General features: G+C 50.7%; 1 protein-coding gene across 1 annotated transcript in view; it reads right to left on the reverse strand.

Annotated features, from left to right (window-relative positions):
* Nucleotides 1–26,129, reverse strand: part of oca2 (oculocutaneous albinism II) — a gene marked incomplete at both ends in the record, with an annotated part of 84,536 nt that overhangs the window by 46,239 nt on the left and 12,168 nt on the right. Inside the window, one exon of the mRNA XM_084163922.1 lies at nucleotides 21,297–21,405. Within this exon, the coding sequence (XP_084020048.1) occupies nucleotides 21,297–21,405 (109 nt within the window). The remainder of the gene's footprint in view (nucleotides 1–21,296; nucleotides 21,406–26,129) is intronic.

Here is a 26,129-nt window from a genome sequence, read left to right on the forward strand (position 1 = left end):
TACATGTTGTGGTGTTGTTTCACTAAAGTCTAAAAAAGCCCTATTTTCTCTCCAACTATGACGCAGCAAATGGCACCCTATAGCGTCCCAAATGGCACCCTATAGCATCCCAAATGGCCCCCTATAGCATCCCAAATGGCACCCTATAGCGTTCCAAATGGCACCCTATAGCGTCCCAAATGGCACCCTATAGCGTCCCAAATAGCCCCCTATAGCATCCCAAATGGCACCCTATAGCGTCCCAAATGGCACCCTATTGGTCCTGGTCAGCATTAGTAGACTATATAAGGAAAGGCCTTTCTCTCTAACTGGCCCAGATTATTTAATCTCTTTCCGTGACACAAATCCGTCGCAATCTAACAATACAGTACACCTATCTAACAATACAGTACACCTATCTGTTGACCTTTATGTATTCCAGTGTGCCATAGACAGACAGACTGAATGACGTTTCCCGCTCCCCCAGGATTTCAAATGTCAAAATAGATGTTTGTAGTTTATGTTTCGACTAACTGCACAATCCGGGAGTTCACTGCATCTATTAACATTCCTCCGTTCCTCCCTTGCAGGTTAGAGTGATAGATAGGGGAATCTGGGCGGACATTTTAAGGCTGTCACGACGAGAGACTTCGTTGAGGAGAATCAAACAAACAAGGTGACTCACCACGTAGATAAACAGAGTGTTTGTTTGTGCGTGTGAGAGAGAGAGAGAGCCAGACAGAGGATTTGATTCCCATCAAAGCGTGCTCTGCCTTATTGTCCAATAACACGATTGAGTTGAGTGTTACCAGGTAGGGGCTGATGGATAATGTTTCTGTTCAGGCTTGGTGGGTTCATTACCAAAGCATCCCACTCTAACACATATCCCAACCACAGCATTAAGGTAATCCTCAGAATTAAACCCTGTCTTTTGGAGGGAGAGAGAGAGAGAAAGAGAGAGAGGGGGGGGGGGGAGCGAGTGAGGAGAGGGGAGCGAGTGAGGAGAGGGGAGATGGAGTGAGGAGAGGGGAGATGGAGTGAGGAGAGGGGAGATGGAGTGAGGAGAGGGGAGCGAGTGAGGAGAGGGGAGCGAGTGAGGAGAGGGGAGATGGAGTGAGGAGAGGGGAGATGGAGTGAGGAGAGGGGAGGGGAGTGAGGAGAGGGGAGATGGAGTGAGGAGAGGGGAGCGAGTGAGGAGAGGGGAGCGAGTGAGGAGAGGGGAGGGGAGCGAGTGAGGAGAGGGGAGCGAGTGAGGAGAGGGGAGATGGAGTGAGGAGAGGGCAGATGGCGTGAGGAGAGGGGAGATGGAGTGAGGAGAGGGGAGATGGAGTGAGGAGAGGGGAGATGGAGTGAGGAGAGGGGAGATGGAGTGAGGAGAGGGGAGCGAGTGAGGAGAGGGGAGATGGAGTGAGGAGAGGGGAGATGGAGTGAGGAGAGGGGAGATGGAGTGAGGAGAGGGGAGCGAGTGAGGAGAGGGGAGCGAGTGAGGAGAGGGGAGGGGAGCGAGTGAGGAGAGGGGAGCGAGTGAGGAGAGGGGAGATGGAGTGAGGAGAGGGCAGATGGCGTGAGGAGAGGGGAGATGGAGTGAGGAGAGGGGAGATGGAGTGAGGAGAGGGGAGATGGAGTGAGGAGAGGGGAGCGAGTGAGGAGAGGGGAGCGAGTGAGGAGAGGGGAGGGGAGCGAGTGAGGAGAGGGGAGCGAGTGAGGAGAGGGGAGATGGAGTGAGGAGAGGGGAGATGGAGTGAGGAGAGGGGAGCGAGTGAGGAGAGGGGAGATGGAGTGAGGAGAGGGGAGATGGAGTGAGGAGAGGGGAGCGAGTGAGGAGAGGGGAGGGGAGCGAGTGATGAGAGGGGAGCGAGTGAGGAGAGGGGAGATGGAGTGAGGAGAGGGGAGCGAGTGAGGAGAGGGGAGGGGAGCGAGTGAGGAGAGGGGAGCGAGTGAGGAGAGGGGAGCGAGTGAGGAGAGGGGAGATGGAGTGAGGAGAGGGGAGATGGAGTGAGGAGAGGGGAGCGAGTGAGGAGAGGGGAGGGGAGCGAGTGAGGAGAGGGGAGCGAGTGAGGAGAGGGGAGCGAGTGAGGAGAGGGGAGCGAGTGAGGAGAGGGGAGGGGAGCGAGTGAGGAGAGGGGAGCGAGTGAGGAGAGGGGAGCGAGTGAGGAGAGGGGAGATGGAGTGAGGAGAGGGGAGATGGAGTGAGGAGAGGGGAGCGAGTGAGGAGAGGGGAGGGGAGCGAGTGAGGAGAGGGGAGCGAGTGAGGAGAGGGGAGATGGAGTGATGAGAGGGGAGATGGAGTGAGGAGAGGGGAGATGGAGTGAGGAGAGGGGAGATGGAGTGAGGAGAGGGGAGCGAGTGAGGAGAGGGGAGGGGAGCGAGTGAGGAGAGGGGAGCGAGTGAGGAGAGGAGAGGGGAGCGAGTGAGGAGAGGGGAGATGGAGTGAGGAGAGGGGAGATGGAGTGAGGAGAGGGGAGATGGAGTGAGGAGAGGGGAGATGGAGTGAGGAGAGGGGAGCGAGTGAGGAGAGGGGAGCGAGTGAGGAGAGGAGAGGGGAGCGAGTGAGGAGAGGGGAGATGGAGTGAGGAGAGGGGAGATGGAGTGAGGAGAGGGGAGATGGAGTGAGGAGAGGGGAGCGAGTGAGGAGAGGGGAGCGAGTGAGGAGAGGGGAGGGGAGCGAGTGAGGAGAGGGGAGCGAGTGAGGAGAGGGGAGCGAGTGAGGAGAGGGGAGATGGAGTGAGGAGAGGGGAGATGGAGTGAGGAGAGGGGAGCGAGTGAGGAGAGGGGAGGGGAGCGAGTGAGGAGAGGGGAGCGAGTGAGGAGAGGGGAGCGAGTGAGGAGAGGGGAGCGAGTGAGGAGAGGGGAGGGGAGCGAGTGAGGAGAGGGGAGCGAGTGAGGAGAGGGGAGCGAGTGAGGAGAGGGGAGATGGAGTGAGGAGAGGGGAGATGGAGTGAGGAGAGGGGAGATGGAGTGAGGAGAGGGGAGCGAGTGAGGAGAGGGGAGGGGAGCGAGTGAGGAGAGGGGAGCGAGTGAGGAGAGGGGAGCGAGTGAGGAGAGGGGAGCGAGTGAGGAGAGGGGAGGGGAGCGAGTGAGGAGAGGGGAGCGAGTGAGGAGAGGGGAGCGAGTGAGGAGAGGGGAGATGGAGTGAGGAGAGGGGAGATGGAGTGAGGAGAGGGGAGATGGAGTGAGGAGAGGGGAGATGGAGTGAGGAGAGGGGAGCGAGTGAGGAGAGGGGAGGGGAGCGAGTGAGGAGAGGGGAGCGAGTGAGGAGAGGAGAGGGGAGCGAGTGAGGAGAGGGGAGATGGAGTGAGGAGAGGGGAGATGGAGTGAGGAGAGGGGAGATGGAGTGAGGAGAGGGGAGATGGAGTGAGGAGAGGGGAGCGAGTGAGGAGAGGGGAGCGAGTGAGGAGAGGAGAGGGGAGCGAGTGAGGAGAGGGGAGATGGAGTGAGGAGAGGGGAGATGGAGTGAGGAGAGGGGAGATGGAGTGAGGAGAGGGGAGCGAGTGAGGAGAGGGGAGCGAGTGAGGAGAGGGGAGGGGAGCGAGTGAGGAGAGGGGAGCGAGTGAGGAGAGGGGAGATGGAGTGAGGAGAGGGCAGATGGCGTGAGGAGAGGGGAGATGGAGTGAGGAGAGGGGAGATGGAGTGAGGAGAGGGGAGATGGAGTGAGGAGAGGGGAGCGAGTGAGGAGAGGGGAGCGAGTGAGGAGAGGGGAGGGGAGCGAGTGAGGAGAGGGGAGCGAGTGAGGAGAGGGGAGATGGAGTGAGGAGAGGGGAGATGGAGTGAGGAGAGGGGAGCGAGTGAGGAGAGGGGAGATGGAGTGAGGAGAGGGGAGATGGAGTGAGGAGAGGGGAGCGAGTGAGGAGAGGGGAGGGGAGCGAGTGATGAGAGGGGAGCGAGTGAGGAGAGGGGAGATGGAGTGAGGAGAGGGGAGCGAGTGAGGAGAGGGGAGGGGAGCGAGTGAGGAGAGGGGAGCGAGTGAGGAGAGGGGAGCGAGTGAGGAGAGGGGAGATGGAGTGAGGAGAGGGGAGATGGAGTGAGGAGAGGGGAGCGAGTGAGGAGAGGGGAGGGGAGCGAGTGAGGAGAGGGGAGCGAGTGAGGAGAGGGGAGCGAGTGAGGAGAGGGGACCGAGTGAGGAGAGGGGAGGGGAGCGAGTGAGGAGAGGGGAGCGAGTGAGGAGAGGGGAGCGAGTGAGGAGAGGGGAGATGGAGTGAGGAGAGGGGAGATGGAGTGAGGAGAGGGGAGCGAGTGAGGAGAGGGGAGGGGAGCGAGTGAGGAGAGGGGAGCGAGTGAGGAGAGGGGAGATGGAGTGATGAGAGGGGAGATGGAGTGAGGAGAGGGGAGATGGAGTGAGGAGAGGGGAGATGGAGTGAGGAGAGGGGAGCGAGTGAGGAGAGGGGAGGGGAGCGAGTGAGGAGAGGGGAGCGAGTGAGGAGAGGAGAGGGGAGCGAGTGAGGAGAGGGGAGATGGAGTGAGGAGAGGGGAGATGGAGTGAGGAGAGGGGAGATGGAGTGAGGAGAGGGGAGATGGAGTGAGGAGAGGGGAGCGAGTGAGGAGAGGGGAGCGAGTGAGGAGAGGAGAGGGGAGCGAGTGAGGAGAGGGGAGATGGAGTGAGGAGAGGGGAGATGGAGTGAGGAGAGGGGAGATGGAGTGAGGAGAGGGGAGCGAGTGAGGAGAGGGGAGCGAGTGAGGAGAGGGGAGGGGAGCGAGTGAGGAGAGGGGAGCGAGTGAGGAGAGGGGAGCGAGTGAGGAGAGGGGAGATGGAGTGAGGAGAGGGGAGATGGAGTGAGGAGAGGGGAGCGAGTGAGGAGAGGGGAGGGGAGCGAGTGAGGAGAGGGGAGCGAGTGAGGAGAGGGGAGCGAGTGAGGAGAGGGGAGCGAGTGAGGAGAGGGGAGGGGAGTGAGTGAGGAGAGGGGAGCGAGTGAGGAGAGGGGAGCGAGTGAGGAGAGGGGAGATGGAGTGAGGAGAGGGGAGATGGAGTGAGGAGAGGGGAGCGAGTGAGGAGAGGGGAGGGGAGCGAGTGAGGAGAGGGGAGCGAGTGAGGAGAGGGGAGCGAGTGAGGAGAGGGGAGCGAGTGAGGAGAGGGGAGGGGAGCGAGTGAGGAGAGGGGAGCGAGTGAGGAGAGGGGAGCGAGTGAGGAGAGGGGAGATGGAGTGAGGAGAGGGGAGATGGAGTGAGGAGAGGGGAGATGGAGTGAGGAGAGGGGAGCGAGTGAGGAGAGGGGAGGGGAGCGAGTGAGGAGAGGGGAGCGAGTGAGGAGAGGAGAGGGGAGCGAGTGAGGAGAGGGGAGATGGAGTGAGGAGAGGGGAGATGGAGTGAGGAGAGGGGAGATGGAGTGAGGAGAGGGGAGCGAGTGAGGAGAGGGGAGCGAGTGAGGAGAGGAGAGGGGAGCGAGTGAGGAGAGGGGAGATGGAGTGAGGAGAGGGGAGATGGAGTGAGGAGAGGGGAGATGGAGTGAGGAGAGGGGAGCGAGTGAGGAGAGGGGAGCGAGTGAGGAGAGGGGAGGGGAGCGAGTGAGGAGAGGGGAGCGAGTGAGGAGAGAGGGGAGCGAGTGAGGAGAGGGGAGCGAGTGAGGAGAGGGGAGATGGAGTGAGGAGAGGGGAGATGGAGTGAGGAGAGGGGAGCGAGTGAGGAGAGGGGAGGGGAGCGAGTGAGGAGAGGGGAGCGAGTGAGGAGAGGGGAGCGAGTGAGGAGAGGGGAGCGAGTGAGGAGAGGGGAGGGGAGCGAGTGAGGAGAGGGGAGCGAGTGAGGAGAGGGGAGCGAGTGAGGAGAGGGGAGATGGAGTGAGGAGAGGGGAGATGGAGTGAGGAGAGGGGAGCGAGTGAGGAGAGGGGAGGGGAGCGAGTGAGGAGAGGGGAGCGAGTGAGGAGAGGGGAGATGGAGTGATGAGAGGGGAGATGGAGTGAGGAGAGGGGAGATGGAGTGAGGAAAGGGGAGATGGAGTGAGGAGAGGGGAGCGAGTGAGGAGAGGGGAGGGGAGCGAGTGAGGAGAGGGGAGCGAGTGAGGAGAGGAGAGGGGAGCGAGTGAGGAGAGGGGAGATGGAGTGAGGAGAGGGGAGATGGAGTGAGGAGAGGGGAGATGGAGTGAGGAGAGGGGAGCGAGTGAGGAGAGGGGAGGGGAGCGAGTGAGGAGAGGGGAGCGAGTGAGGAGAGGAGAGGGGAGCGAGTGAGGAGAGGGGAGATGGAGTGAGGAGAGGGGAGATGGAGTGAGGAGAGGGGAGATGGAGTGAGGAGAGGGGAGCGAGTGAGGAGAGGGGAGCGAGTGAGGAGAGGAGAGGGGAGCGAGTGAGGAGAGGGGAGATGGAGTGAGGAGAGGGGAGATGGAGTGAGGAGAGGGGAGATGGAGTGAGGAGAGGGGAGCGAGTGAGGAGAGGGGAGCGAGTGAGGAGAGGGGAGGGGAGCGAGTGAGGAGAGGGGAGCGAGTGAGGAGAGGGGAGCGAGTGAGGAGAGGGGAGATGGAGTGAGGAGAGGGGAGATGGAGTGAGGAGAGGGGAGCGAGTGAGGAGAGGGGAGGGGAGCGAGTGAGGAGAGGGGAGCGAGTGAGGAGAGGGGAGCGAGTGAGGAGAGGGGAGCGAGTGAGGAGAGGGGAGGGGAGCGAGTGAGGAGAGGGGAGCGAGTGAGGAGAGGGGAGCGAGTGAGGAGAGGGGAGATGGAGTGAGGAGAGGGGAGATGGAGTGAGGAGAGGGGAGCGAGTGAGGAGAGGGGAGGGGAGCGAGTGAGGAGAGGGGAGCGAGTGAGGAGAGGGGAGATGGAGTGATGAGAGGGGAGATGGAGTGAGGAGAGGGGAGATGGAGTGAGGAGAGGGGAGATGGAGTGAGGAGAGGGGAGCGAGTGAGGAGAGGGGAGGGGAGCGAGTGAGGAGAGGGGAGCGAGTGAGGAGAGGAGAGGGGAGCGAGTGAGGAGAGGGGAGATAGAGTGAGGAGAGGGGAGATGGAGTGAGGAGAGGGGAGATGGAGTGAGGAGAGGGGAGATGGAGTGAGGAGAGGGGAGATGGAGTGAGGAGAGGGGAGATGGAGTGAGGAGAGGGGAGCGAGTGAGGAGAGGGGAGCGAGTGAGGAGAGGAGAGGGGAGCGAGTGAGGAGAGGGGAGATGGAGTGAGGAGAGGGGAGATGGAGTGAGGAGAGGGGAGCGAGTGAGGAGAGGGGAGCGAGTGAGGAGAGGAGAGGGGAGCGAGTGAGGAGAGGGGAGATGGAGTGAGGAGAGGGGAGATGGAGTGAGGAGAGGGGAGATGGAGTGAGGAGAGTGGAGCGAGTGAGGAGAGGGGAGCGAGTGAGGAGAGGGGAGGGGAGCGAGTGAGGAGAGGGGAGCGAGTGAGGAGAGGGGAGATGGAGTGAGGAGAGGGGAGATGGAGTGAGGAGAGGGGAGCGAGTGAGGAGAGGGGAGGGGAGCGAGTGAGGAGAGGGGAGCGAGTGAGGAGAGGGGAGTGAGGGAGAGCTAGATGGGGAGCGAGGGAGAGAGAGGGAGAGACATGAGGAAAGAGGAGGGTGTGTGTCCTAGCACTGAAGAGAAACACAGCAGCAGACAAAGAGAAGATCTCCAATCTGTTAGAGAGGAGAGGTTTTGATAGGCTGGTTTAAAACCTGCTGTTAGAGAGGAGAGGTTTTGATAGGCTGGTTTAAAACCTGCTGTTAGAGAGGAGAGGTTTTGATAGGTTTATAACCAGCTGTCACACTGCTCCCCCGTCCTCAGTAGCGTCAGTGATCAAGCAGTATTGGTTTTGGTCACGTTCAGTACGATTCTCCTATTTTCTTAATCTGCCTTATTTTTATCATTAAACTCACCTTCTGCAACTGCTTCCTGACTCTAAGGGGTATATGTGACAGACTACTGCCTCTAAATATGGAAGCAGCAGAAGAGAAAGACATCTGCCAGACGGTCGGTGAACAGGGACACCTCCTCCTCCAACACCTCCTCCAACACCTCCTCCAACACCACGATCAGCTGGAAGAACTGGGTACGGCTATGGATGAGGTCCTCCCGTCCTTCACTGCCTCGACACCACCTGAGAGGATTCACCTCCAACTAGCAGAGGGGCCTTCTACCACGATTCGTCCCAGCGAGCCAGTCCCCCAGCCCATCCAGCAGTCCGCCCAGGTCAGCGTTGCCCAACTGTCCCTCCCGGACAAGTATGACGGGACTCCATCCAGTCCCCACCACCGAGAGGTCCAAGGTTGCCACGGTCATTTCCGGGAAGGCGCTGGAGTGGGCTACGGCCGTCTGGGAGAGAGGAGAGGAGGAGCTGGGTTCCTATGGTTCATGGCTCTGTTCAGGACGGTCATCGACCATCCACCGGAGGGCAGAAATGGATGTGAGCGACTTCTCCAACTCCGGCAGGGTGCCCAGACCGCTGTAGGAGTACGCCCTCACCTTCCGGACCGTGGCAGCCTCCAGCGGATTAAATGAGCCGGCGCTCCGCACCCTATTCTGAACAGAGTTGGCGTGCCGGGACGACAACCTTTCCTTGGATGCGCTCATCTCGAATGGCCATCCATCTGGACAACCTTCTTCGGGAGCGCCGGCGCCCCACTCGCCTCTCGCCCTCCTCCTTTGGCTGTCCAGAGGCAGTGCCTGAACCCATGGGAGGCAGGAGCCACACAACTCCCCGCAGCAGAACGGCTTCGTCGGAGACAGCTGGGGGCTCTGTTCCTATTGCGCCCAGGAGGTGCACCAGCTTCAGTGGCGTCCGGTGCGTCCCAATCTGCGGTCCCAACCCGCGGTCACAACCCGCGGTCCCAACCCGCGGTCCCAACCCGGTGCGTCCCAACCCGCGGTCCCAACCCGCGGTCCCCAGGGGCAGAGGGGCGGCTCCGTCTTGTTATTGTTGTTGTGGTAGTGGTTGATACGCAAGAGAACAAAACGTGTGACTGGATGCTACATGGCCCAGCCAGGAAGATATAGAGTATGACTGGATACTACATGGCCTAGCCAGAAAGATATAGAGTATGACTGGATGCTACATGGCCTAGCCAGAAAGATATAGAGTATGACTGGATGCTACATGGCCCAGCCAGGAAGATATAGAGTATGACTGGATGCTACATGGCCCAGCCAGGAAGATATAGAGTGTCTGAGTTTAGTGGAGTGGTTTGTTTGGATGTTTCACATTAACTCTTGTAAGGTTAAGGAACAAAACAACCTCTCATCTCCTCTCCTCTCTCAAACAGATAGATAGCAGGGAAGCAGAGGAAGGAGAGAAGAAGCAAAGACCAAAAAGAGACTCAGGTTGTTTGCTTTAGCTACTCACAGAAAGAGACTCAGGTTGTTTTCTTTAGCTACTCACAGAAAGAGACTCAGGTTGTTTTCTATAGCTACTCACAGTCCATTGTGTTTCCAAACAGAACGTTTCAAGGAAGTATATTCAGGTTTATTGTATGTCATGAACATATGCCACATAATTAAATGACCAGACTATTATTAAAAGCCAAATTAAATGTTTCTGTGTCAACCTAATGAAAATGTAATGACGCTGAGTTTCAAAAACATCTTCTGGGAGTGAATAGGTTGGGGCTCGCAATAGTCAACCCCCTGACTGTGACCTCAAATCAAATCAAATCAAAATGTATTTGCCACATGCGCCGAATACAGCAGGTGTAGACATTACAGTGAAATGCTTACTTACAGTTGAATTTGGAAGTTTACATACACTTAGGTTGGAGTCATTAAAACTCGTTTTTCAACCACTCCACAAATGTCTTGTTAACAAACTATAGTTTTGGCAAGTCGGTTAGGACATCTATCTTTGTGCATGACACAAGTAATTTTTCCAACAATTATTTCACTTATAATTCACTGTATCACAATTCCAGTGGGTCAGAAGTTTACATACACTAAGTTGACTGTGCCTTTAAACATCTTGGAAAATTCCAGAAAGATATGTAATGGCTTTAGAAGCTTCTGATAGGCTAATTGACATAATTTGAGTCAATTGGAGGTGTACCTGTGGATGTATTTCAAGGCCTACCTTCAAACTCAGTGCCTCTTTGCTTGACATCATGTGAAAATCAAAAGAAATCAGCCAATACCTCAGAATTTTTTTTTTGACCTCCACAAGTCTGCTTCATCCTTGGGAGCAATTTCCAAACGCCTGAAGGTACCACGATCATCTGTACGAACAATAGTACGCAAGTATAAACACCTTGGGACCACGCAGCCATCTGAGGGGCCCCCGTGTTGAGGATCAGCGTGGCAGACGTGTTGTTACCTACCCTTACCACCTGGGGGCGGCCCGTCAGGAAGTTCAAGATCCAGTTGCAGAGGGAGGTGTTTAGTCTCAGGGTCCTTAGCTTTGTGATGAGCTTTGAGGGAACTATGATGTTGAACACTGAGCTGTAGTCAATGAATAGCATTCTCACATAGGTGTTCCTCTTGTCCAGATGGGAAAGGGCAGTGTGGAGTGCAATAGAGATTGCATCATCTGTGGATCTGTTGGGGCGGTATGCAAATTCGAGTGGGTCTAGGGTTTCTGGGATAATGGTGTTGATGTGAGCCATGGCCAGCCTTTTAAAGCACTTCATGGCTACAGACGTGAGTGCTACGGGTCGGTAGTCATTTAGGCAGGTGGTTATCTTAGTGTCCTTGGGCACAGGGACTATGGTGGTCTGCTTGAAACATGTTGGTATTACAGACTCAGTCAGGGACATGTTGAAAATGTCAGTGAAGACCCTTGCCAATTGGTCAGTGAGTGAGTGAGTGGGTGGGTGAGTGGGTGGGTGGGTGGGTGGGTGAGTGAGTGAGTGGGTGAGTGGGTGGGTGAGTGGGTGAGTGGGTGGGTGAGTGGGTGGGTGAGTGGGTGGGTGGGTGAGTGGGTGGGTGAGTGAGTGAGTGAGTGAGTGAGTGAGTGAGTGAGTGAGTGAGTGAGTGAGTGGGTGAGTGAGTGGGTGGGTGAGTGGGTGGGTGGGTGAGTGAGTGAGTGGGTGGGTGAGTGGGTGAGTGGGTGGGTGGGTGAGTGGGTGAGTGGGTGGGTGAGTGGGTGGGTGAGTGGGTGGGTGAGTGGGTGGAAGGGTGGGTGGGTGAGTGAGTGAGTGGGTGGGTGGGTGGGTGAGTGAGTGAGTGAGTGAGTGAGTGAGTGAGTGAGTGAGTGAGTGAGTGAGTGGGTGAGTGAGTGGGTGGGTGAGTGGGTGGGTGGGTGAGTGAGTGAGTGGGTGAGTGGGTGGGTGGGTGAGTGGGTGAGTGGGTGAGTGAGTGGGTGAGTGGGTGAGTGGGTGAGTGGGTGGGTGGGTGGGTGGGTGAGTGGGTGGGTGAGTGGGTGGGTGGGTGGGTGAGTGAGTGAGTGAGTGAGTGAGTGAGTGGGTGGGTGGGTGAGTGAGTGAGTGAGTGGGTGGGTGGGTGGGTGGGTGGGTGAGTGAGTGGGTGGGTGAGTGAGTGAGTGGGTGGGTGAGTGGGTGGGTGGGTGGTTGGGTGAGTGGGTGGGTGGGTGGGTGAGTGGGTGGGTGTTTGTGGGTGTTTGTGGGGACATTGTGGGTGTTTCAGCAATAACAACAGCACCTAATGTGACATTGTGGGTGTTTCAGCAATAACAACACCACCTAATGTGACATTGTGGGTGTTTCAGAAATAACAACAGCACCTAATGTGACATTATGGGTGTTTCAGCAATAACAACACCACCTAATGTGACATTATGGGTGTTTCAGCAATAACAACAGCACCTAATGTGACATTATGGGTGTTTCAGCAATAACAACAGCACCTAATGTGACATTATGGGTGTTTCAGCAATAACAACACCACCTAATGTGACATTATGGGTGTTTCAGCAATAACAACAGCACCTAATGTGACATTATGGGTGTTTCAGCAATAACAACATCACCTAATGTGACATTGTGGGTGTTTCAGCAATAACAACAGCACCTAATGTGACATTGTGGGTGTTTCAGCAATAACAACAGCACCTAATGTGACATTATGGGTGTTTCAGCAATAACAACAGCACCTAATGTGACATTGTGGGTGTTTCAGCAATAACAACAGCACCTAATGTGACATTATGGATATTTCAGCAATAACAACACCACCTAATGTGACATTGTGGGTGTTTCAGCAATAACAACAGCACCTAATGTGACATTGTGGGTGTTTCAGCAATAACAACACCACCTAATGTGACATTGTGGGTGTTTCAGAAATAACAACAGCACCTAATGTGACATTATGGGTGTTTCAGCAATAACAACACCACCTAATGTGACATTATGGGTGTTTCAGCAATAACAACAGCACCTAATGTGACATTATGGGTGTTTCAGCAATAACAACAGCACCTAATGTGACATTATGGGTGTTTCAGCAATAACAACAGCACCTAACTAATGTGACATTGTGGGTGTTTCAGCAATAACAGTACAACCTAATGTGACATTATGGGTGTTTCAGCAATAATAACAGCACCTAATGTGACATTGTGGGTGTTTCAGCAATAACAACACCACCTAATGTGACATTGTGTGTGTTTCAGAAATAACAACACCACCTAATGTGACATTGTGGGTGTTTCAGAAATAACAACACCACCTAATGTGACATTGTGGGTGTTTCAGAAATAACAACACCACCTAATGTGACATTGTGGGTGTTTCAGAAATAACAACACCACCTAATGTGACATTTTGGGTGTTTCAGCAATAACAACACCACCTAATGTTACATGATGGGTGTTTCAGCAATAACAACAGCACCTAATGTGACATGATGGGTGTTTCAGCAATAACAACAGCACCTAAATAGTCCTAAACAGCACGTGATGTATTCTTCAACAGAGTGCTGAATGTTACAAAAAAACTATACATTTGTGACAGGTCTAAAAGCAGTGCAGTAGCCTAAATGTAATTTCCTGGTAGCATCAGGACTTAGGAGTCAGGGTTTATTGAGATGTTGGTAGCATCAGGTTTTAACAGGGTTTATTGAGATGTTGGTAGCATCAGGTTTTAACAGGGCTTATTGAGATGTTGGTAGCATCAGGTTTTAACAGGGTTTATTGAGATGTTGGTAGCATCAGGTTTTAACAGGGTTTATTGAGATGTTGGTAGCATCAGGTTTTAACAGGGCTTATTGAGATGTTGGTAGCATCAGGTTTTAACAGGGCTTATTGAGATGTTGGTAGCATCAGGTTTTAACAGGGCTTATTGAGATGTTGGTAGCATCAGGTTTTAACAGGGCTTATTGAGATGTTGGTAGCATCAGGTTTTAACAGGGCTTATTGAGATGTTGGTAGCATCAGGTTTTAACAGGGCTTATTGAGATGTTGGTAGCATCAGGTTTTAACAGGGCTTATTGAGATGTTGGTAGCATCAGGTTTTAACAGGGTTTATTGAGATGTTGGTAGCATCAGGTTTTAACAGGGTTTATTGAGATGTTGGTAGCATCAGGTTTTAACAGGGCTTATTGAGATGTTGGTAGCATCAGGTTTTAACAGGGCTTATTGAGATGTTGGTAGCATCAGGTTTTAACAGGGCTTATTGAGATGTTGGTAGCATCAGGTTTTAACAGGGCTTATTGAGATGTTGGTAGCATCAGGTTTTAACAGGGCTTATTGAGATGTTGGTAGCATCAGGTTTTAACAGGGCTTATTGAGATGTTGGTAGCATCAGGTTTTAACAGGGCTTATTGAGATGTTGGTAGCATATTAAGATGATCTGATAGGGAGAAAGCTGTACTGTATAATTACACTACTATACTAACAGAACCTACAACTAGTCGTCAAGCCAGTGAAAACAACGCAGTGATTCTTAGTCATTCATTTCCAGGCTGCATCTAAAATGGCTTCCTATTCACTATTATATACTGCATTACTTTTGACCAGGACCCAAAATAGTGGGTCCTGTTTTAATGAGACATTACAGCAGCTTACCCACTGTTTTAATGAGACATTACAGCAGCTTACCCAGCTCCAGATGAATGCTGGGAACGAAGGAGTTGAGGAAGAACATGAAGATGACGACCCCCAGCACAGACACACACTTCACCAGGAGGACTCGGTCTGTTATTCTGTTCTGTTCGGAGAATAAGAATACATTTTATTTGCACCTTTAATATACCCAAGGACATTAACTTAGCAGGCTGACTTGGACTCTGCCTGTAATTCTGTAGAAGAGAGCGATCTTAACTGCTTACTGCCTGTGGTGTTGTTCTCAAATTAAGCCAACTTCATTATCTAGATAACATCATCCTAGAGAGGGGAGCGAGTGAGGAGAGGGGAGATGGAGTGATGAGAGGGGAGATGGAGTGAGGAGAGGGGAGATGGAGTGAGGAGAGGGGAGATGGAGTGAGGAGAGGGGAGCGAGTGAGGAGAGGGGAGGGGAGCGAGTGAGGAGAGGGGAGCGAGTGAGGAGAGGAGAGGGGAGCGAGTGAGGAGAGGGGAGATAGAGTGAGGAGAGGGGAGATGGAGTGAGGAGAGGGGAGATGGAGTGAGGAGAGGGGAGATGGAGTGAGGAGAGGGGAGATGGAGTGAGGAGAGGGGAGATGGAGTGAGGAGAGGGGAGCGAGTGAGGAGAGGGGAGCGAGTGAGGAGAGGAGAGGGGAGCGAGTGAGGAGAGGGGAGATGGAGTGAGGAGAGGGGAGATGGAGTGAGGAGAGGGGAGCGAGTGAGGAGAGGGGAGCGAGTGAGGAGAGGAGAGGGGAGCGAGTGAGGAGAGGGGAGATGGAGTGAGGAGAGGGGAGATGGAGTGAGGAGAGGGGAGATGGAGTGAGGAGAGTGGAGCGAGTGAGGAGAGGGGAGCGAGTGAGGAGAGGGGAGGGGAGCGAGTGAGGAGAGGGGAGCGAGTGAGGAGAGGGGAGATGGAGTGAGGAGAGGGGAGATGGAGTGAGGAGAGGGGAGCGAGTGAGGAGAGGGGAGGGGAGCGAGTGAGGAGAGGGGAGCGAGTGAGGAGAGGGGAGTGAGGGAGAGCTAGATGGGGAGCGAGGGAGAGAGAGGGAGAGACATGAGGAAAGAGGAGGGTGTGTGTCCTAGCACTGAAGAGAAACACAGCAGCAGACAAAGAGAAGATCTCCAATCTGTTAGAGAGGAGAGGTTTTGATAGGCTGGTTTAAAACCTGCTGTTAGAGAGGAGAGGTTTTGATAGGCTGGTTTAAAACCTGCTGTTAGAGAGGAGAGGTTTTGATAGGTTTATAACCAGCTGTCACACTGCTCCCCCGTCCTCAGTAGCGTCAGTGATCAAGCAGTATTGGTTTTGGTCACGTTCAGTACGATTCTCCTATTTTCTTAATCTGCCTTATTTTTATCATTAAACTCACCTTCTGCAACTGCTTCCTGACTCTAAGGGGTATATGTGACAGACTACTGCCTCTAAATATGGAAGCAGCAGAAGAGAAAGACATCTGCCAGACGGTCGGTGAACAGGGACACCTCCTCCTCCAACACCTCCTCCAACACCTCCTCCAACACCACGATCAGCTGGAAGAACTGGGTACGGCTATGGATGAGGTCCTCCCGTCCTTCACTGCCTCGACACCACCTGAGAGGATTCACCTCCAACTAGCAGAGGGGCCTTCTACCACGATTCGTCCCAGCGAGCCAGTCCCCCAGCCCATCCAGCAGTCCGCCCAGGTCAGCGTTGCCCAACTGTCCCTCCCGGACAAGTATGACGGGACTCCATCCAGTCCCCACCACCGAGAGGTCCAAGGTTGCCACGGTCATTTCCGGGAAGGCGCTGGAGTGGGCTACGGCCGTCTGGGAGAGAGGAGAGGAGGAGCTGGGTTCCTATGGTTCATGGCTCTGTTCAGGACGGTCATCGACCATCCACCGGAGGGCAGAAATGGATGTGAGCGACTTCTCCAACTCCGGCAGGGTGCCCAGACCGCTGTAGGAGTACGCCCTCACCTTCCGGACCGTGGCAGCCTCCAGCGGATTAAATGAGCCGGCGCTCCGCACCCTATTCTGAACAGAGTTGGCGTGCCGGGACGACAACCTTTCCTTGGATGCGCTCATCTCGAATGGCCATCCATCTGGACAACCTTCTTCGGGAGCGCCGGCGCCCCACTCGCCTCTCGCCCTCCTCCTTTGGCTGTCCAGAGGCAGTGCCTGAACCCATGGGAGGCAGGAGCCACACAACTCCCCGCAGCAGAACGGCTTCGTCGGAGACAGCTGGGGGCTCTGTTCCTATTGCGCCCAGGAGGTGCACCAGCTTCAGTGGCGTCCGGTGCGTCCCAATCTGCGGTCCCAACCCGCGGTCACAACCCGCGGTCCCAACCCGCGGTCCCAACCCGGTGCGTCCCAACCCGCGGTCCCAACCCGCGGTCCCCAGGGGCAGAGGGGCGGCTCCGTCTTGTTATTGTTGTTGTGGTAGTGGTTGATACGCAAGAGAACAAAACGTGTGACTGGATGCTACATGGCCCAGCCAGGAAGATATAGAGTATGACTGGATACTACATGGCCTAGCCAGAAAGATATAGAGTATGACTGGATGCTACATGGCCTAGCCAGAAAGATATAGAGTATGACTGGATGCTACATGGCCCAGCCAGGAAGATATAGAGTATGACTGGATGCTACATGGCCCAGCCAGGAAGATATAGAGTGTCTGAGTTTAGTGGAGTGGTTTGTTTGGATGTTTCACATTAACTCTTGTAAGGTTAAGGAACAAAACAACCTCTCATCTCCTCTCCTCTCTCAAACAGATAGATAGCAGGGAAGCAGAGGAAGGAGAGAAGAAGCAAAGACCAAAAAGAGACTCAGGTTGTTTGCTTTAGCTACTCACAGAAAGAGACTCAGGTTGTTTTCTTTAGCTACTCACAGAAAGAGACTCAGGTTGTTTTCTATAGCTACTCACAGTCCATTGTGTTTCCAAACAGAACGTTTCAAGGAAGTATATTCAGGTTTATTGTATGTCATGAACATATGCCACATAATTAAATGACCAGACTATTATTAAAAGCCAAATTAAATGTTTCTGTGTCAACCTAATGAAAATGTAATGACGCTGAGTTTCAAAAACATCTTCTGGGAGTGAATAGGTTGGGGCTCGCAATAGTCAACCCCCTGACTGTGACCTCAAATCAAATCAAATCAAAATGTATTTGCCACATGCGCCGAATACAGCAGGTGTAGACATTACAGTGAAATGCTTACTTACAGTTGAATTTGGAAGTTTACATACACTTAGGTTGGAGTCATTAAAACTCGTTTTTCAACCACTCCACAAATGTCTTGTTAACAAACTATAGTTTTGGCAAGTCGGTTAGGACATCTATCTTTGTGCATGACACAAGTAATTTTTCCAACAATTATTTCACTTATAATTCACTGTATCACAATTCCAGTGGGTCAGAAGTTTACATACACTAAGTTGACTGTGCCTTTAAACATCTTGGAAAATTCCAGAAAGATATGTAATGGCTTTAGAAGCTTCTGATAGGCTAATTGACATAATTTGAGTCAATTGGAGGTGTACCTGTGGATGTATTTCAAGGCCTACCTTCAAACTCAGTGCCTCTTTGCTTGACATCATGTGAAAATCAAAAGAAATCAGCCAATACCTCAGAATTTTTTTTTTGACCTCCACAAGTCTGCTTCATCCTTGGGAGCAATTTCCAAACGCCTGAAGGTACCACGATCATCTGTACGAACAATAGTACGCAAGTATAAACACCTTGGGACCACGCAGCCATCTGAGGGGCCCCCGTGTTGAGGATCAGCGTGGCAGACGTGTTGTTACCTACCCTTACCACCTGGGGGCGGCCCGTCAGGAAGTTCAAGATCCAGTTGCAGAGGGAGGTGTTTAGTCTCAGGGTCCTTAGCTTTGTGATGAGCTTTGAGGGAACTATGATGTTGAACACTGAGCTGTAGTCAATGAATAGCATTCTCACATAGGTGTTCCTCTTGTCCAGATGGGAAAGGGCAGTGTGGAGTGCAATAGAGATTGCATCATCTGTGGATCTGTTGGGGCGGTATGCAAATTCGAGTGGGTCTAGGGTTTCTGGGATAATGGTGTTGATGTGAGCCATGGCCAGCCTTTTAAAGCACTTCATGGCTACAGACGTGAGTGCTACGGGTCGGTAGTCATTTAGGCAGGTGGTTATCTTAGTGTCCTTGGGCACAGGGACTATGGTGGTCTGCTTGAAACATGTTGGTATTACAGACTCAGTCAGGGACATGTTGAAAATGTCAGTGAAGACCCTTGCCAATTGGTCAGTGAGTGAGTGAGTGGGTGGGTGAGTGGGTGGGTGGGTGGGTGGGTGAGTGAGTGAGTGGGTGAGTGGGTGGGTGAGTGGGTGAGTGGGTGGGTGAGTGGGTGGGTGAGTGGGTGGGTGGGTGAGTGGGTGGGTGAGTGAGTGAGTGAGTGAGTGAGTGAGTGAGTGAGTGAGTGAGTGAGTGAGTGGGTGAGTGAGTGGGTGGGTGAGTGGGTGGGTGGGTGAGTGAGTGAGTGGGTGGGTGAGTGGGTGAGTGGGTGGGTGGGTGAGTGGGTGAGTGGGTGGGTGAGTGGGTGGGTGAGTGGGTGGGTGAGTGGGTGGAAGGGTGGGTGGGTGAGTGAGTGAGTGGGTGGGTGGGTGGGTGAGTGAGTGAGTGAGTGAGTGAGTGAGTGAGTGAGTGAGTGAGTGAGTGAGTGGGTGAGTGAGTGGGTGGGTGAGTGGGTGGGTGGGTGAGTGAGTGAGTGGGTGAGTGGGTGGGTGGGTGAGTGGGTGAGTGGGTGAGTGAGTGGGTGAGTGGGTGAGTGGGTGAGTGGGTGGGTGGGTGGGTGGGTGAGTGGGTGGGTGAGTGGGTGGGTGGGTGGGTGAGTGAGTGAGTGAGTGAGTGAGTGAGTGGGTGGGTGGGTGAGTGAGTGAGTGAGTGGGTGGGTGGGTGGGTGGGTGGGTGAGTGAGTGGGTGGGTGAGTGAGTGAGTGGGTGGGTGAGTGGGTGGGTGGGTGGTTGGGTGAGTGGGTGGGTGGGTGGGTGAGTGGGTGGGTGTTTGTGGGTGTTTGTGGGGACATTGTGGGTGTTTCAGCAATAACAACAGCACCTAATGTGACATTGTGGGTGTTTCAGCAATAACAACACCACCTAATGTGACATTGTGGGTGTTTCAGAAATAACAACAGCACCTAATGTGACATTATGGGTGTTTCAGCAATAACAACACCACCTAATGTGACATTATGGGTGTTTCAGCAATAACAACAGCACCTAATGTGACATTATGGGTGTTTCAGCAATAACAACAGCACCTAATGTGACATTATGGGTGTTTCAGCAATAACAACACCACCTAATGTGACATTATGGGTGTTTCAGCAATAACAACAGCACCTAATGTGACATTATGGGTGTTTCAGCAATAACAACATCACCTAATGTGACATTGTGGGTGTTTCAGCAATAACAACAGCACCTAATGTGACATTGTGGGTGTTTCAGCAATAACAACAGCACCTAATGTGACATTATGGGTGTTTCAGCAATAACAACAGCACCTAATGTGACATTGTGGGTGTTTCAGCAATAACAACAGCACCTAATGTGACATTATGGATATTTCAGCAATAACAACACCACCTAATGTGACATTGTGGGTGTTTCAGCAATAACAACAGCACCTAATGTGACATTGTGGGTGTTTCAGCAATAACAACACCACCTAATGTGACATTGTGGGTGTTTCAGAAATAACAACAGCACCTAATGTGACATTATGGGTGTTTCAGCAATAACAACACCACCTAATGTGACATTATGGGTGTTTCAGCAATAACAACAGCACCTAATGTGACATTATGGGTGTTTCAGCAATAACAACAGCACCTAATGTGACATTATGGGTGTTTCAGCAATAACAACAGCACCTAACTAATGTGACATTGTGGGTGTTTCAGCAATAACAGTACAACCTAATGTGACATTATGGGTGTTTCAGCAATAATAACAGCACCTAATGTGACATTGTGGGTGTTTCAGCAATAACAACACCACCTAATGTGACATTGTGTGTGTTTCAGAAATAACAACACCACCTAATGTGACATTGTGGGTGTTTCAGAAATAACAACACCACCTAATGTGACATTGTGGGTGTTTCAGAAATAACAACACCACCTAATGTGACATTGTGGGTGTTTCAGAAATAACAACACCACCTAATGTGACATTTTGGGTGTTTCAGCAATAACAACACCACCTAATGTTACATGATGGGTGTTTCAGCAATAACAACAGCACCTAATGTGACATGATGGGTGTTTCAGCAATAACAACAGCACCTAAATAGTCCTAAACAGCACGTGATGTATTCTTCAACAGAGTGCTGAATGTTACAAAAAAACTATACATTTGTGACAGGTCTAAAAGCAGTGCAGTAGCCTAAATGTAATTTCCTGGTAGCATCAGGACTTAGGAGTCAGGGTTTATTGAGATGTTGGTAGCATCAGGTTTTAACAGGGTTTATTGAGATGTTGGTAGCATCAGGTTTTAACAGGGCTTATTGAGATGTTGGTAGCATCAGGTTTTAACAGGGTTTATTGAGATGTTGGTAGCATCAGGTTTTAACAGGGTTTATTGAGATGTTGGTAGCATCAGGTTTTAACAGGGCTTATTGAGATGTTGGTAGCATCAGGTTTTAACAGGGCTTATTGAGATGTTGGTAGCATCAGGTTTTAACAGGGCTTATTGAGATGTTGGTAGCATCAGGTTTTAACAGGGCTTATTGAGATGTTGGTAGCATCAGGTTTTAACAGGGCTTATTGAGATGTTGGTAGCATCAGGTTTTAACAGGGCTTATTGAGATGTTGGTAGCATCAGGTTTTAACAGGGCTTATTGAGATGTTGGTAGCATCAGGTTTTAACAGGGTTTATTGAGATGTTGGTAGCATCAGGTTTTAACAGGGTTTATTGAGATGTTGGTAGCATCAGGTTTTAACAGGGCTTATTGAGATGTTGGTAGCATCAGGTTTTAACAGGGCTTATTGAGATGTTGGTAGCATCAGGTTTTAACAGGGCTTATTGAGATGTTGGTAGCATCAGGTTTTAACAGGGCTTATTGAGATGTTGGTAGCATCAGGTTTTAACAGGGCTTATTGAGATGTTGGTAGCATCAGGTTTTAACAGGGCTTATTGAGATGTTGGTAGCATCAGGTTTTAACAGGGCTTATTGAGATGTTGGTAGCATATTAAGATGATCTGATAGGGAGAAAGCTGTACTGTATAATTACACTACTATACTAACAGAACCTACAACTAGTCGTCAAGCCAGTGAAAACAACGCAGTGATTCTTAGTCATTCATTTCCAGGCTGCATCTAAAATGGCTTCCTATTCACTATTATATACTGCATTACTTTTGACCAGGACCCAAAATAGTGGGTCCTGTTTTAATGAGACATTACAGCAGCTTACCCACTGTTTTAATGAGACATTACAGCAGCTTACCCAGCTCCAGATGAATGCTGGGAACGAAGGAGTTGAGGAAGAACATGAAGATGACGACCCCCAGCACAGACACACACTTCACCAGGAGGACTCGGTCTGTTATTCTGTTCTGTTCGGAGAATAAGAATACATTTTATTTGCACCTTTAATATACCCAAGGACATTAACTTAGCAGGCTGACTTGGACTCTGCCTGTAATTCTGTAGAAGAGAGCGATCTTAACTGCTTACTGCCTGTGGTGTTGTTCTCAAATTAAGCCAACTTCATTATCTAGATAACATCATCCTAGAGGGCACGTTTCATGCTGTGGGCGGGAGTAGCAGTCAGACAGACAACTTTGTCCCGCTGATTTCTATTTTATATTCATAATATTCTAGACTATGAAATCAAGTTTGTTGCATTATTCACACAAGTCTTGTTTACTCAACTTCATTGTGCATTAATTCCTGTCCTCTCCCCAGTTTGGGTTATGGTTGTGTGTGTGTGTGTGTGTGTGTGTGTGTGGTGTGTGTGTGTGGTGTGTGTGTGTGTGTGTGTGTGTTGAATGGAGGCTGCCTGCAAGCTGCAATGGCGAGTGCGAGGCGAGCTGATTCATAATAATACATATTTAATTATATATACATTGTAAAATAATAGTGAAGACATCAAAACTATGAAATAACACATATGGAATCATGTAGTAACCCAAAAAAGTGTTAAACAAATCCAAATATATTTTATATGTGAGATTCTTCAAATAGCCACCCTTTGCCTTGATGACAGCTTTGCACACTCATGTGTCTCCTGAGTGGCGCAGTGGTCTAAGGCACTGCTTCGCAGTGCTAACTGTGCCACTAGAGATCCTGGTTCGAATCCAGGCTCTGTCGCAGCCGGCCGCGACCGGGAGACTCATGGGCGGCGCACAATTGGCCCAGGGTAGGGGAGGGAATGGCCGGCAGGGATGTAGCTCAGTTGATAGAGCATGGCGTTTGCAATGCCAGGGTTGTGGGTTCGATTCCCACGGGGGGCCAGTAAAAAAATAAAATGTATTCACTAACTGTAAGTCGCTCTGGATAAGAGCGTCTGCTAAATGACTAAAATGTAAATGCATGAAGTAGTCACCTGGAATGCATTTCAATTAACAGGTGTGCCTTCTTAAAAGTTAATTTTGTGGAATTTCTTTCCTTCTTAATGCGTTTGAGCCAATCAGTTGTGTTGTGACAAGGTAGGGGGGTATACAGAAGATAGCCCTATTTGGTAAAAGACCAAGTCCATATTATGGCAAGAACAGCTCAAATAAGCAAAGAGAAACAACAGTCCATCATTACTTTAAGACATGAAGGTCACTCAATACGAAAAATTTAAAGAACTTTGAAAGTTTCTTCAAGTGCAGTCGCAAAACCCATCAAGCGCTATGATGAAACTGGCTCTCATGAGGACCGCCACAGGAATGGAAGACCCAGAGTTACCTCTGCTACAGAGGATAAGTTCATTAGAGTTACCAACCTCTGAAATTGCAGCCCAAATAAATGCTTCACAGAGTTCAAGTAACAGACACATCTCAACATCAACTGTTCAGAGGAGACTTTGTGAATCAGGCCTTCATGGTCGAATTGCTACAAAGAAACCACTACTAAAGGACACCAACAAGAAGAAGAGACTTGCTTGGGCCAAGAAACACGAGCAATGGACTTTAGACCGGTGGAAATTTGTCCTTTGGTCTGGATCCAAATTGGAGATTTTTGGTTCTAACCGCCGTGTCTTTGTGAGACGCGGTGTGGGTGAACGGATGATCTCCGCATGTGTAGTTCCCACCGTAAAGCATGGAGGAGGAGGTGTTATGGTGTGGAGGTGCTTTGCTGGTGACACTGTCTGTGATTTATTTAGAATTCAAGGCACACTTAACCAGCATGGCTACCACAGCATTCTGCAGCGATACGCCATCCCATCTGGTTTGGACTTAGTGGACAATCATTTGTTTTTCAACAGGACAATGACCCAACACACCTCCAGGCTGTGTAAGGGCTATTTTACCAAGAAGGAGAGTGATGGAGTGCTGCATCAGATGAACTGGCCTCCACAATCACCCGACCTCAACCCAATTGAGATGGTTTGGGATGAGTCGGACCACAGAGTGAAGGAAAAGCAGCCAACAAGTGCTCAGCATATGTGGGAACTCCTTCAAGATAGTTGGAAAAGCATTCCAGGTGAAGCTGGTTGAGAGAATGCCAAGAGTGTGCAAAGCTGTCATCAAGGCAAAGGGTGGCTATTTGAATAATCTCAAATATAAAATATATTTTTATTTGTTTAACACTTTTTTGCTTACTACATGATTCCATGTGTGTTATTTCATAGTTTTGATGTCTTCACTATTATTTTACAATGTAGAAAATAGTAAAAATAAAGAAAAACCCTGGAATGAGTAGGTGTGTCCAAACCTTTGACTGGTACTGTATAATAAAGGCATTTCAACTAGTTTTCGTTAGAATGAGATTTTTTGGAGTCCTGATTTATCTTCACACTGCTCTACAAAAGCAACAAAGACAAAAACCTAATTTAATAATGAAAGAGCATGCCTATAGGTTTGCTGCATGCAAAGACCCATTTAACCACTATTGTTATTTAGCCAGGTTAATAATTTTTTATTTTACCGGGTATTTTACCTTCATTCAACCAGATCGGTCTAATTCAGATTAAAATTGAATAATAACTTTCATGCAAGCAACCTATAGCATTCAGACCGACTGGTCAGACAGGACTAGTAGTGGTATTGTAGTGACAGGACTAGTAGTGGTATTGTAGTGACAGGACTAGTAGTGGTATTGTAGTGACAGGACTAGTAGTGGTATTGTAGTGACAGGACTAGTAGTGGTATTGTAGTGACAGGACTAGTAGTGGTATTGTAGTGACAGGACTAGTAGTGGTATTGTAGTGACTGGACTAGTAGTGGTAGTGACAGGACTAGTAGTGGTATTGACAGGACTAGTAGTGGTATTGTAGTGACAGGACTAGTAGTGGTATTGTAGTGACAGGACTAGTAGTGGTATTGACAGGACTAGTAGTGGTATTGTAGTGACAGGACTAGTAGTGGTATTGTAGTGACAGGACTAGTAGTGGTATTGTAGTGACAGGACTAGTAGTGGTATTGTAGTGACAGGACTAGTAGTGGTATTGTAGTGACTGGACTAGTAGTGGTAGTGACAGGACTAGTAGTGGTATTGACAGGACTAGTAGTGGTATTGTAGTGACAGGACTAGTAGTGGTATTGTAGTGACAGGACTAGTAGTGGTATTGTAGTGACAGGACTAGTAGTGGTATTGACAGGACTAGTAGTGGTATTGCAGTGATAGGACTAGTAGTGGTATTGTAGTGACAGGACTAGTAGTGGTATTGACAGGACTAGTAGTGGTATTGTAGTGACAGGACTAGTAGTGGTATTGTAGTGACAGGACTAGTAGTGGTATTGACAGGACTAGTAGTGGTATTGTAGTGACTGGACTAGTAGTGGTATTGTAGTGACAGGACTAGTAGTGGTATTGTAGTGACAGGACTAGTAGTGGTAGTGACAGGACTAGTAGTGGTATTGTAGTGACAGGACTAGTAGTGGTAGTGACAGGACTAGTAGTGGTATTGTAGTGACAGGACTAGTAGTGGTATTGTAGTGACAGGACTAGTAGTGGTATTGTAGTGACAGGACTAGTAGTGGTATTGTAGTGACAGGACTAGTAGTGGTATTGACAGGACTAGTAGTGGTATTGTAGTGACAGGACTAGTAGTGGTATTGTAGTGACAGGACTAGTAGTGGTATTGTAGTGACAGGACTAGTAGTGGTATTGACAGGACTAGTAGTGGTATTGTAGTGACAGGACTAGTAGTGGTATTGTAGTGACAGGACTAGTAGTGGTATTGTAGTGACAGGACTAGTAGTGGTATTGTAGTGACAGGACTAGTAGTGGTATTGTATTGACAGGACTAGTAGTGGTATTGACAGGACTAGTAGTGGTAGTGACTGGACTAGTAGTGGTATTGTAGTGACAGGACTAGTAGTGGTAGTGTAGTGACAGGACTAGTAGTGGTATTGACAGGACTAGTAGTGGTAGTGACTGGACTAGTAGTGTAGTGGTAGTGACTGGACTAGTAGTGGTATTGTAGTGACAGGACTAGTAGTGGTATTGTAGTGACAGGACTAGTAGTGGTATTGTAGTGACAGGACTAGTAGTGGTATTGTAGTGACAGGACTAGTAGTGGTATTGCAGTGACAGGACTAGTAGTGGTATTGTAGTGACTGGACTAGTAGTGGTAGTGACAGGACTAGTAGTGGTATTGACAGGACTAGTAGTGGTATTGTAGTGACAGGACTAGTAGTGGTAGTGACAGGACTAGTAGTGGTATTGTAGTGACAGGACTAGTAGTGGTATTGACAGGACTAGTAGTGGTATTGTAGTGACAGGACTAGTAGTGGTATTGTAGTGACAGGACTAGTAGTGGTATTGTAGTGACAGGACTAGTAGTGGTAGTGTAGTGACAGGACTAGTAGTGGTATTGTAGTGACAGGACTAGTAGTGGTATTGCAGTAACAGGACTAGTGCCTCTCAGAGCCTCACAGGGGGCCCAACACAGTAATGACTGGAAACAGCTTCACTGCTTGAGTTAGATGAGTTATACAGGCCAGATGAGGCTCTGAGCACATCCAGCCTGGTGCCTGGTGGTTATCAACAACAACAGACCTGCCGCTGCCTTATACAAACCGGACAGTGGATAAATCTAAAAACAGCAGCACAGAGCGAAAACCAACTAAAAGGATGCTCTGAGTGCAAATACTATTTTTGTTCAGTCAAACATCTAGATGTTGAT

This window comes from Coregonus lavaretus (assembly GCF_964263955.1).
Source record: "Coregonus lavaretus genome assembly, chromosome: 6".
NCBI classification, from domain to species: domain Eukaryota; kingdom Metazoa; phylum Chordata; class Actinopteri; order Salmoniformes; family Salmonidae; genus Coregonus; species Coregonus lavaretus.